Source organism: Xenopus laevis, chromosome 7L (genome assembly GCF_017654675.1).
Source record: "Xenopus laevis strain J_2021 chromosome 7L, Xenopus_laevis_v10.1, whole genome shotgun sequence".
In the NCBI taxonomy this organism is placed as follows: Eukaryota; Metazoa; Chordata; class Amphibia; order Anura; family Pipidae; genus Xenopus; species Xenopus laevis.
Window position 1 is genome coordinate 8,974,782 of NC_054383.1, and position 12,327 is coordinate 8,987,108.

A 12,327-nucleotide genomic window follows, 5' to 3' on the forward strand; every position below is an offset into this window, starting at 1 on the left:
TTGAACATGATGGCTATTAAAAAATGGTTCAAATGGTTTAAGGGACCTCTGCCATTGACTCCTACATATCCTCAACGTGTTTTAGATGGTGTATTTTCGGATTCAACTATTTCCAGAGTTGGGTATGATATATCTTGAGGGGTTTTTTTATCCGAAAAAAAGATTTTTGACAAAAAAATAACCTTGAACCTTCATGGAAAACACTACTTGATCCTGTAAAAACCATGAAAACCTTTAATACAAAACTTTGTCAGGTAAAAGTTGTCAAGGTCCTACAAAAGTTAATGGGAGCTGTGCTGATCTATTTTAAATCAATTCAGATTTTTTTTCTGTTAAGAATTAGTGATGGGCGAATTTATTCGCCAGGCACGAATTCGCAAGGGAAATTGCGTGATTCGCCGCCGGCGAATAAATTCGCAAAATGGCTGCGAAAATTCGATGCTGAAAGTTTGCCGGCGTCCAAAAAAATTGTCGCCAGCGTCCAAAAAAACGGGCGTCGGCATCAAAAACGGGCGTTGGCGTCAAAAACTAGGCGTCGGCGCAGTTTTGCGAATTTTTCACCGTTTCGCGAATTTCGCGGGAAATTCACGAATTTTTCGGCAAATTCGCCCGTCACTATTAAGAATTGTCCAAAAAACAGGTATTAACTTTTTTTTCTTTGTGTTATTTTCTTTTCATACATTTTTTATTCGGATCTGTTAACAAATGTTATGACATTCATGGTTTTAGAGAGTGAATTTAGTTGTAGTTTAAAAAACCTTTAAAAACACTAAAATTCGACCTTTGATAACAAATGCTTTGTGCATAGCATTGTTGTTGTCTGACTCATTCTAATTATCATTATCATTATTATCAAATTGTGTTTAAATTAGAGACAAATGTAAATATATATTTATCTTATTTTTTGTGGTGTTTATCTTTCTCTTGTGCCGTGTCATTAGTTAATTCATGGATTAATTCAAATAGGATTCTAATACCATTTTATTGCAATGTAAAGTAACATGAAGTTTAAAATACAAGATAAAATAAAGACTTAATTTAAAGAAAGTTCTACTTGGGGCAGAAAAATGTGTCCTTGGCTGATTTTTCAATGATTATGTCTTTCATAAACATTTCATGATTTATTCTCCCCAGCAAGATGCATTTGCCTTAGCAAAATATTAAGGTGCATTCTTTTATTAATGAATATTCTTGCTGAGTTACAAGGTATAATCTCAGCAGATATTGCATTTAATCATGGAGGAAGTCACATTTTCCCCATTTTGTTCTTTAACGGATACTCCGGGCCCTGCTTTACATGCACAATGATTACAGTCTCCTTGAAAATAAGCAAGAAAATTATGGTCTTTTAAATATAAGCACAATTATTAACTTTACATGACAATATGCAGTAAAATGACTTGGAGACTGAAAATGTGTTCTGTGTATTTGGATTTTGACTGTGTGTACTGTGCGAAGCATCTTAAAAATGATAGGGTAACTTATTGCATATTTACCACAAATTATTTATTAAAATGACATATGATAAATAGTAAAACATTAGGAAATGTGTTCCCTTTATAGTTTTCTTGCAGAAATTGCATAATATAATAATAGTGATATTTATCAAATGCTAATCTTGCTCTTCTCTATACTCTATAGCAGTGATTTAGAGAACATCCACCAGTCTTGAACTCTGCACTATTCATGGCCCATGGAATGCCATCTTTTGTGTTTTCATTTGCCCAGCAAACCATAACTCTTAATTATACAAGTCAAATGTATGGAAACAGATGTACATAAGGCATGTTTTCCAGCATTTACAAACAAAAGAATATTGTCACTGCACTGCATTCTGAATGGCATTATCAGTATAGTAAAAAAGGAAGGAAGGATAAAATAAAAAAGGAGAGAAGGAATACAAGAAAAAAAGAAGAAAAGCTAAAGAAGGAATTAAAAAGAAACAAGTTTAAAGAGAGAATGATAAATACAAAACTGAAAGAAGGAAGAAACGATAAATTAAAAAATGAAAGGGGTTTAAAAGAGAAGGATAAATTAAAAAAGAAAGAAAGACAAAAAATAATTAAAAAACAAACATTTTAAAATTAAAGAAGTCATTGAAAAAAAAGAAGAAAGGAAAAAGAAAAAGGAAGAAACATAAAAAGATAAATTAAAGAATTGACGGAATGAAAAAAAAAACTAATAGTGGAATAAAATAAATATTGTTTTCTCTAAAATTAGGTCAATGCAACAAATTGCACTATTTTCCAACCACATTTGAAAAAATATGCATTAATGGTGGCAATTCAGTACATGATTATGCAGTAAAGTCGGCCAAAACTTTATCTTTTGACTATCACAAGGAAAATGTGTACAGTTTTCTGTGGTTACTAAGATCTTCATAATTGTGTACCAAGTTTTCAACACGTTCTTTTCTTCTGGCAGGTGGGAAAAAAGAAATTACAAATGAAGCCATGTGTAGCCCCATTTTTTTAACATGTTAAGTCATATTACAGTATTTCCAATTAACTATTTCGTGCAAAATTCTGTATTTAGACAGATGCCTAAGGAGTGTTTCTTTTCACAAAATAAAATTCAAATCCATTAGTGTATAGAATTGGAAAAATCCTCCCATCATAAACTATATGAGTGCAGTAACATATGGCTAAAATAGCTAAAAAAATCCCTGAGACTGAATTATAGCTTGGTAGCCAACCATGAAGTATGCATAACAATTCACACTGGGCTTTGCCCATATATATATATATATATATATATATATATATATATATATATATATATATATATATATATATATATATATATATATATATAGTAGTATGTATATATATATACTTACAAAAGTTATCCTTGTCAATCTTTAGTGATGGGTGAATTTGCGCTTTGCTGAAAAATTAACGAATTTCCCGAGAAATTTGCGAAACACAGAAAAATTTGTGAATTAGTCTCATTTTTTGCGCCACTTTTTTTTTACGCTGGCGATTTTTCCCGCCTGCCGAATAAATTAGCCCATCACTAATTCTCTGTCATAGCAAATAACATAACATAAAAAGTGAAATCCTAAGCCATAAAATCTGAACAGCAGATATATAATATTCTGAGTACAAAAGAACAGAGAAATGAATAGCCATGGATTAATTAATTGGAAAATTATGGAACATGGAAAATGAATGCAGTCTAACTGCACTTCATCACTATCTGGATTGCTGGTGCCTAAAATGATCTGATGACTTCAAAGTTGATTATCCAAAAATGAAGAAATAAAAAGTAGGGCATAGAAACTAAAATACTACATATACAGAGTTACCGGTTGACTTAGAATACCTTACTTTTTTGGACTTTAGTCAAGAGATTTAACATATACTGTATGACCTTGGAGGATCAATGTAATTTTGTGATCCAGGTTTAGGATCAACTGGCTATAATATCTAGCTGGTCATCTGCGAGGTTTTTGTCTCTTCAGCAAGTGTGGCCAATATAAATTGACTAGGCCTTACCACCTTGATTAATGGATGATAGCACTATTAAATGCTAACTCAATAAATCTTAAAAGCCATGTTAGCTATACCAGTAAGACAGAAAATTTAAAAATACCACATTGAAATAAAACATGGAAAAAATTGCATGACGTGTTTTTCATCAATTATCTTTAAAAATGTAGAGTCTAGTATACCCAGCCACTAGATTTGTTAGGACACTTAGGGGGTTATTTATCATTAGGTTTGATTTGATTAACTAATAAACGAGAATTTGAATACTAGCTCAAGTATTTTCTGAAACTTCAAATAATCTGGATTGGTTGAGTATAAAAAAGTGTGACGTCACCAGCAAGTAAAAATTGGCAATGTTCTATAGAAGGTAATGGGAATAATCTCTAACAGCTTTCTTTACCTTTATTTATTTTCCAAGTATATAAAAACATAGAAGATTTCCAGTCTTACTGAAAATGAATGGAACAATGTGAATCTTGCTGGTATGCAAGTTTCTTTTTCTGACAAAACCTGAATGTTACTATACAGTTTTTTCTAAAATAAGCTAGCATTTGAGGGAAAAAGCCTCCCAGAGGCTAATTTATTAAAATGTAATATTGCATGTAAAAAAAGCAAATGATACCAAATTGGATCACAGAGTAGGAGAAGCACAATTGTGTGTTTTTGCTGTGACTTCTGGATTGTGATTAAACAAATATTTGATTTTTTTGAAGCTATAAAATATCAACTGTCTTGAAAAAATCTTGGAAAAAATCTCCAATATCAACTTTGTCAAATGCTGAAGATATACTTCCCAATGGAATCTTAGCAGGATTTAGAAGTTTTCCATTTGTGTTGTTGAGTTTTTTTGTGTGATCTTGGACATTTTTTTGCCACAGTTTTATAGAATCAAGCCAAAAATGCAACCTCAAATTTTAATAAACCAGCTCCATAATTTGGACATGGTCTTACCATTTTTCTCTCTCTCACACTTTTTCTTTTTCCATGAGAGAAGCCACCAACCAAAAGTAACAAACAAAGAGAAATTCGTTCTTTCAATTTACTGTGCACAGTAAAAACACATGTACAGTGTGTTAGACAGGAGATACAGAGTTTTGGAAAATTATTTAAAATTGATAAAATGTTGCTGTTTTAACAAAATATTTTAAGAAAGAAACAATTATACATTTTAGTGTTAATTTATGCAGTAAATTAAACCATTATGGCCCAGTGAGTATCATTATTTAACATATGTGGGATCACACTGGCACCCAATGATTAACCAGTCAAAAAAGTCATGGGAAAGAGTAATTAAACATAAAAAATTGAGTGCAATTTGTGTTACTTGTAAATGAAATAAAGTAAAATGTGCACAATAGAATTATATATTATTTTCAATTGTGATCATAGAAAGTGCAGTCTTTAAGAAACTGAATCAGTGTTTAAAAAAAGGTCATAGTTTTGTCATTGGTATGTGAAGATTGTTCCAAGGCCCCATCCATAGCTCTTCTTCATCTGATTGTGTTTGATCACTGTGCAGTTCTATTGGTTCTTTGATGTCCTCATTATTATCAACAACAGACTCTTGTTCTTCTGTGCTTTTCAATATATGTTCCCCTGGCTTGAATGTTATGTGTTTGGCCATGGCATTGTTAGAGGCCAGAGATATACAAGAAGGTATGGAGTTTAGTTTTATAGAGGCCCCTTTAGACAAAGTGTTCAACTGAATATTTTCCTCATGAGTCACTCCCAACTTGTCCAATTTCTTGAATTGCTTTCCTAGTCTCAAAGGCGAAGATAATTTTAAATTGTTGGTGAGGCAAGAACGCCTGGTTCTAATCACAGACCCATTTTGGGCAATGTAGATATTTCCATTGACGTTGTTTTGAATGTTTGGGTGACTGAGTCGGTTCTTCTGAGATTCAGGGCCACTTTCCTCCCCAGTTGAACTGGTTTCATATTCCCGATCAACAACTAATTTTATTCTTTTATTCTTGGCAATCTGTTTTATGGAGAAAAAAGAAGAGTAGGAAAAAAAAGTGTTAAAGTAGTGATACCATTGATTTCAAAATTTTCCATGGTGTGCAGGGTTTTTATGCAGCCCACCCCCTATAACTTTGTCTCTGATCTTCACTTAAATCCGCTCTCTTAAATGTGGACTTCATTCTGCATCATTTGTTCTGTTTTTCATTTTATGTACTAATCAAGCTATCAATCCTGATAAAGTTAACAGTTGTATTTATTTAGAACTGAAAGTAAATATACATTACAAAACTCTAAAGAAAGCAGTAAAGAACAGTTAGAACAGTTGTGGTCCTCACTTGGGATGAATGTTAATGTGTCCCTTCACCTCATTTGAATTTGAAATGCTTGGTTTATTTTGACAAAAGAGAATATTGGGTCAGATTCAATTAGATGAGAAAAACTCCATTAAGGTCTGTGGGGAAATGTGGAACTGAATCTAGAAACAAATTTCAAATTTAATTAGTTAATGATTTTTGTAGTTTCTACAATGACCTTCTCTGCAGTGCATAATGTATGCAGCACTTGTCACCCTTCTTTTACCATTCTTGCTTGTTTGCCATAACTCAGACTTCACTATAAATTATACGATCAGCTTTATCAACTCAGGGTACTGAATTTTCCTCATTAGTGTCCCATATTTACATATGATCAACATTCTTTCCTGCTCTGTCTCTGTAGATATTTCTTTTTAAACCTAAATCAGATTTGGAGAATTCCCTGCTCTTCTCATAGCAATGTAAGTAAAAGCACCTCAAAGGAACAGGAACACCAAAAAATTTAAGTTTTTTAATGGAATTGCAATATAATGTACTATTGCCCTGTACTGGTAAAACTGGTGTTTTTGCTTCAGAAGCACCACTTTTTTTATCAAAAAAGACCATATTAGAATCATGCGAATCAAATTAATAGCGCATTTTTTATGGAATTCAATTTGTAGTTTTTCCCAAAAAAACTTTGATTTTTCAAAGTCCTCCAATTGACTCCAAATAGGTTCTAGGAGGTCCCCCGTAAGCTAAAACTGCAATTCGGCAGGTTTTAGATGGGAATTTAAAGAGACAGACAGAGACAATTTTTTGCAAATTTGAATCCAATTTGGACTATTCCCTAGTCGAGGTACACAAAAATAACTCGAAATTCTAATTTTTTTCATTCGACCTTTGATTAATCTGCCCTTAAGACACCATCCTTATTTGCATATGCTGAAACTGCATGGTTAACCTTTGTGATCTAGTCAAACCAGACCAAGTTTTGAATTCCTGTCCTATTATACAAACTCTTGTCTAGTATGGCATCAACTGACCATTGGTCTGCTCATTAGGGTTAAATATATGGATCTCCATATTTTTGTAAAAAAGCAAAAGAAGATTGCATCAGTGCACTGAATCAGTATACAAAAATGTATCTAAATCATAATATCATAATGAAATAAGGCCTATGCTTTTTGACCACAAAGTGGTCTTCATCAGGGCAAAATAATACTCAAAAAAGGCAAAAAATTTAAAAAAGGTTGTCAAGTTTCTTTCTGACATTTTTGCCTTTTGTGTATTATATTCCACTGATAAAGGCCACTTTGTGTTTGAAACGTGTTATTTCATTATGCTATTTTGATTTAAATACATTATTGTATAGTAATTCAATCTTCTTTTTCTATGTTACATTATTGTCTTTGGAGTCATTTATGAGTGGCCTCCCTTGGCTTAGCACCTCACTAGTGGATATTTGGGTGTGTGCTTTCTAACCTTGTTGAACCTCCCAATTTTTGTGGCCAGTTTGAGGTTACTATCATAAGGGAAATTCTTGATAATGTCATGAGTAAATCATTGATGGGTTCTTGTTTTGCTTGTTTGATTTTGTTTAAGCATGATGAGTAAGTCTCCAAAAATACCTTCAAAAATAAAACAGTTTGGATGTTAAACTTTTAGTCAGTTGAAGGGCTGGGAATTTACTGTTCACTTAATTTTTTTTTCTTTCTTTTTCTTTTTTTTTTCTTATAATTTCAGACGCTGGAATTTTGATGAGTTGTTTGCAGGATGTCATTATTAAATCAGCAATCAGAGTAATATCTGCAATATATATAATTAAAATGATTCATTTCCTACACTTTGCATAATGACTCTAAAACTAAACCAAAGAGGTTACATCATTCTTGAAGGCCTGTTGTTAACAATGTTTCCAACACCTTTAATATTAATATCAAATTAAACGCTGAGGGCACTGCGTTGCGTTCTTGCGCTCGGGCTGATGAATGATTGTGTCTGTAAAATTATGTTTTGAAACTATTACACTGACAGATACATGCTTTTAATTTAAACTCAATTTAGTTTACCATGTTTAAATATTTCAATGATTATAGTAAATTAATTTGGCGCTGAAACGTCTCTGTTGACAGATCAGTGAATTTTTTTTTTTGAAAAGCAAGCAGATTTTTTTGTGTAAATCTAATATAAAAAGACTTTATTAAATATTTGAGAAGAGCAGCTATTTGACTTGCAGACAAGTATTAATTTAAAGATACTGATCAGGGAATTACAAGGATGATTTACATCCAAAATGAGTACAATGCTGACAATTTTCTGCAATCACAAAAAGCTCAAGTAAAAAACACTGTAATGTAATGTACTATTACCCTTGTACTGTGTGTTTGGACTGTCTTGTAGTGTCATATACGTCTAGGTCCACTGTGCCTAATAAAATAACTAATAATGATAGGATGAATAAACAACTTCTGGCACTAAGAAATGTTTAAGTGTCAGGTTATGGCACACTCATCTGTCATAACCTACAATTGAACAATTTGACATCTGTAGGCACCTAAATCACCAGGACCACCTCTACTCATGGTGAAGAATAGTAGACCAATTAGTAGATCTCACCCAGAAGACAAAGAACACAGGATTATAGCATCACATCACTCTCAAGCAACATAGAGAGGCTTACAGAATGTTCTGGTATGGCAGCAAAGCCAAGTTGTATTGAGTAGAAGCAAGATGTCTAAGCAGAATTAGAAATACAGAACGAATGTTGTACCTGGAAACTTCTTATCTAGAGTTTTCTGAAAACTAACAATTTCCCATAGTGCATTTGTTTTGTTTGAGGACAGCACCAACACCAGTTCCTTTTATTTGGAAAACCTCAGGTCCAAAGCATTCCTGATAAAATATACCATACCTGTAGTAATGGTCATGGATGATTTTTAACCCTAGACCAGGGATCTTCACCTTTTTTACCCATGAGACACAAAAGAGTTGGGGAGCAACATTACAAACATTCCTTGGATTGGCAGCCTAAAGGAGGCTCTGTTTGGCAGAACACCTGGTTTTTATTCAACCAAAAATTGCCTCCAGGCCAGAATTCAAAATTAAGCACCTGCTTTGAGGCCACTGGGAGAGACATCCAAGGGGTTGGTGGGCAACATGTTGCTCATGAGTCACTGGTTGTGGATCACTACCCTAGACTGTCAAACACAATGGGGCTTGTATCAACATTTTGAAAATGTACCCATAGCAGTAATCATTAGCAACCAATCAGCGATTTGCTTTTATTGTTCTACCAACACTACACTGAACACAGCCAGCTCGCTGATTCGTTTCTATTGATGAATTCAATGGGAAATTTAGTTCATTGTTAGTATATGATTCCCAATATCACCACATTTCTAAATACTGCACATTATACTAAATTATACTGCACATTCACTGAGGAAGGCGTGCTTTATGTTTTTTAGTATATTTAAAACTTTCCCAAAAGCCTTTCCTCCAGTTTCCAGGAAACAGTGATGGAGGCGAATTGACTTGTTGGTTGCTACTAAGAAAGAGTCTAAATTAACTACAGGGCAAGAACTGGCTAACCCTGAAAAATAATAATGTAGGATAGACAGGCATGAGACAGTATTAAAGTCCAGTACAATCTAGTGGATGTTTATTAAATCTGTTTCACAAAGAAATGGTGTATTTACCATTACCAGATGCTATGGATACCAAGTGGAGCAAAACGGCTCCCATTAGCACCGGTTACACACTAAACCCAGTTTGTGCTCTGCATCCTTGTGATGTTTGTGGCTTTTGTAGCCTAACTATGGAAAATATGCAGAACATGGTGGAATGCTTAACTCTTACCTTAGGCATTCATTAACTACAGGGCTCCAGATGTATCTCAAGAAATCAGAATATAACACCTCTTTTCAGTCTTAATTAAACAGTCCCCATATGATCATTATAAGTGATTAGCAAAAGTGGATGTAAATCTGTCCTTCAGCACCCGAGCAAGATTGTGCTCAGACGCTAGCTACCGATATCTGTATTTTAAATTTGCTTGCTGTTGCTCTCCACTATCCCAGTAGGTGTCACCATATACCCAATCTTAGCAAACCAACAATATTTAAGGGGAACACAAATTTAAAGCTTGTGAAATGGTTTTCTTTTTACAGTAGCATATACAATGCAGCTCTGGTCATATAGTGCATTATTCTGCTGTTCGGTGGTAAGTGGAGCCTTGGCTGGAGGAGCAACTACTGTAACACTGTATATGCTGTCAGGAACAGCAGTGCAGAGAAAAACAAGCCACGGGTATATAATGCTTTCAGAAGCAGATACATTTATACATAAAACCATTAAATATTTGTATTTAATGTATATGGGAAACTAGCTTAGAATTAAACATTCTTTTCATTTGGAAAATATAATGTTTGGGTTTACTCCTCTTTTAACCTGCCCAATGGGAAGCATGCTATGCAGAAATGCAATACACAGAGAATTGTTAATCTTAATATTCTCAATGTACAGCTTTGTTCAGGAAAAATGTATTTGAGAAGAACTGGTTCAGCTGAAGGGATACACAGCTCTACATGTTTCAGGCCTCAAGGGTTCTTCTTCCTATGGTGGTCCAATACATAGTGCTATATCTCTCAATAATGTCAGCACTTTTTTGCACTGACTAAGCTCTCTGGTACATTCAGTTATATTTATGCTACTAGGCATTGTACATGGTTACCACATACAGTACAACTTTTTAAAGGGCATCTTACAGGGAGAAAAAGGGATAGTATGCAACTGTCGGCTTAGGCACCACTGAACTCAACCTTCCTACAGGGCCCCTTATGCACATAGAACTGTACTCTGTGCCTTGTGCCAGTTTTGCTCCATTGAGCATGCATTGTGCTTCAGCCTGGCAATGGTAAATGAGGGTATTGGTACCAATGAGCTTGATTTGGAGTGAACTTGTAAATAACTAAATATAATATATTAGGGTGGGCAATAACCCTGGAATAATTATTGTTAAGGTGATCATAGATCAATAGTCGGATGTTTGAATTTCATGGGGAGCTTTGCACCTTTACCTTGAGGTCCTTTTGTTTTTGACCTAATTAAGCTGAACTATGAATGTTCTAGTGCTTTTATTAGCTACATGTGAACCTTCTAGTGGTGTGACTATGTGATGTTTCTAACCTCACCCACTTCTAAATTGTTTACACAAAGGGGAAAAAACCTGTATGATTATACCCCATCAAACCTCATTAAAATGAAGATAACCTGGAAATCAGGAAAATAGTTATCAATGAAAATATCAAAGAAAGCAAGATTGTAGATAAGATCACACAGAGTGCACCACAAACAAAACCACTCCTCAATGCAGTTTATCTACCTTCCCAACATTTTCAGAATGAAGTGGAGTCACCAGTTGGTTCTGAGTCTGACCACGTCCAGTGTCGTGAGCATCTGATTGGTTAGAGGACAGTTTTTTTTATGCTGCTACTGGAATTATGTGCATCAGATTCCAGAGAGGCTTCTGATACATTGTCTTCTTCTTGAATGGGTGAAATGCTAGCACTTTGTTTAGTAGTGCTATTGGCTTCACGGCTAACTGTAGAGTGATCATCATTATTTTCTTTTTAATCTTCTTCTTCATCTTTATCACTATCATCATCATTGCTTTCGCATTACTTTGACTCACTTGACTATCCACAGATTTTCTTGAGGCAGAAGTACCACTTATGTTGTCATCTGTTTCTCTTTGGCTCTCAGTGTCGCTTGCTTTACTTTTATCCTCCTCTTCCTCTTCTTCTTCTTCTTCTGGCTCTGATTGTGATTCATCTTCTGAGCCTTCTTCTATAGTACTTTTTATTTTACAGCTGATTGCTTGGACCTGTAGCTAGATTTTGGACTGCTTCTATCACTTGCTCTAGATGATTCTCTACTCACCTCACCACTTTTTCCACTAAACACACTTGAAATTTCACTAGCATGCCTGCTACTTGCAGACTCTCTCTCAGAACTTCTCTTGAATGTTTTTGCTTCTGAATCTTCTGCCTCTGAATCAGAAGCACCTCCTTGGGAGTGAGATATTTCTGACATTTTAGTGTCTTCATCTTCAGAACTCATCTTCTGTTTCATCCGGTTTACTATCAACAGACTATGAAGTGAACTGAGTTTCTTCCTCTGATTCATCAATTTCATCCCTTTCTTCATCTGAGTCTACAGTACTTTCATTAGCTTCATCCTGATCCATGGTAACTTTCAAATAATCTTCTGCTTGAGAAGGAGCACTACTGCCTTTTTCATCTGAAAATGTTGATACCTTCTCCTTCTCCTCCTCCTCCTCTGAACCTTCACTTCCTTCAGATTCACTTTCTCACTTACATCAGATTCATCTTCATCTTGTTCACTTTCAGCTATAGATGTTTTGGCAGAGGAGCTCTGTCATCTTCTGCCTCCTTGAAGTTTTCTGGCAACAGTGATCTGTTTGATGGCACGGTCAAACTTTCTTACTGCAGCAGGTCCATCAGCTGACTTTTGGAAATAACTTCCTTTAATAACCACGCTATCCTCACCAACAG

General features: G+C 34.5%; 1 protein-coding gene across 1 annotated transcript in view; it reads right to left on the bottom strand.

Moving 5' to 3' along the window:
* Positions 1 to 4,516: 4,516 nt before the first annotated feature.
* Positions 4,517 to 12,327, bottom strand: part of LOC108695740 (protocadherin-15-like) — a 555,442-nt gene continuing 547,631 nt past the window's right edge. Inside the window, exon 38 of the mRNA XM_041570198.1 lies at positions 4,517 to 5,472. Coding sequence (XP_041426132.1) covers positions 4,924 to 5,472 — 549 coding nt within the window. The 3' untranslated portion in view covers positions 4,517 to 4,923. The remainder of the gene's footprint in view (positions 5,473 to 12,327) is intronic.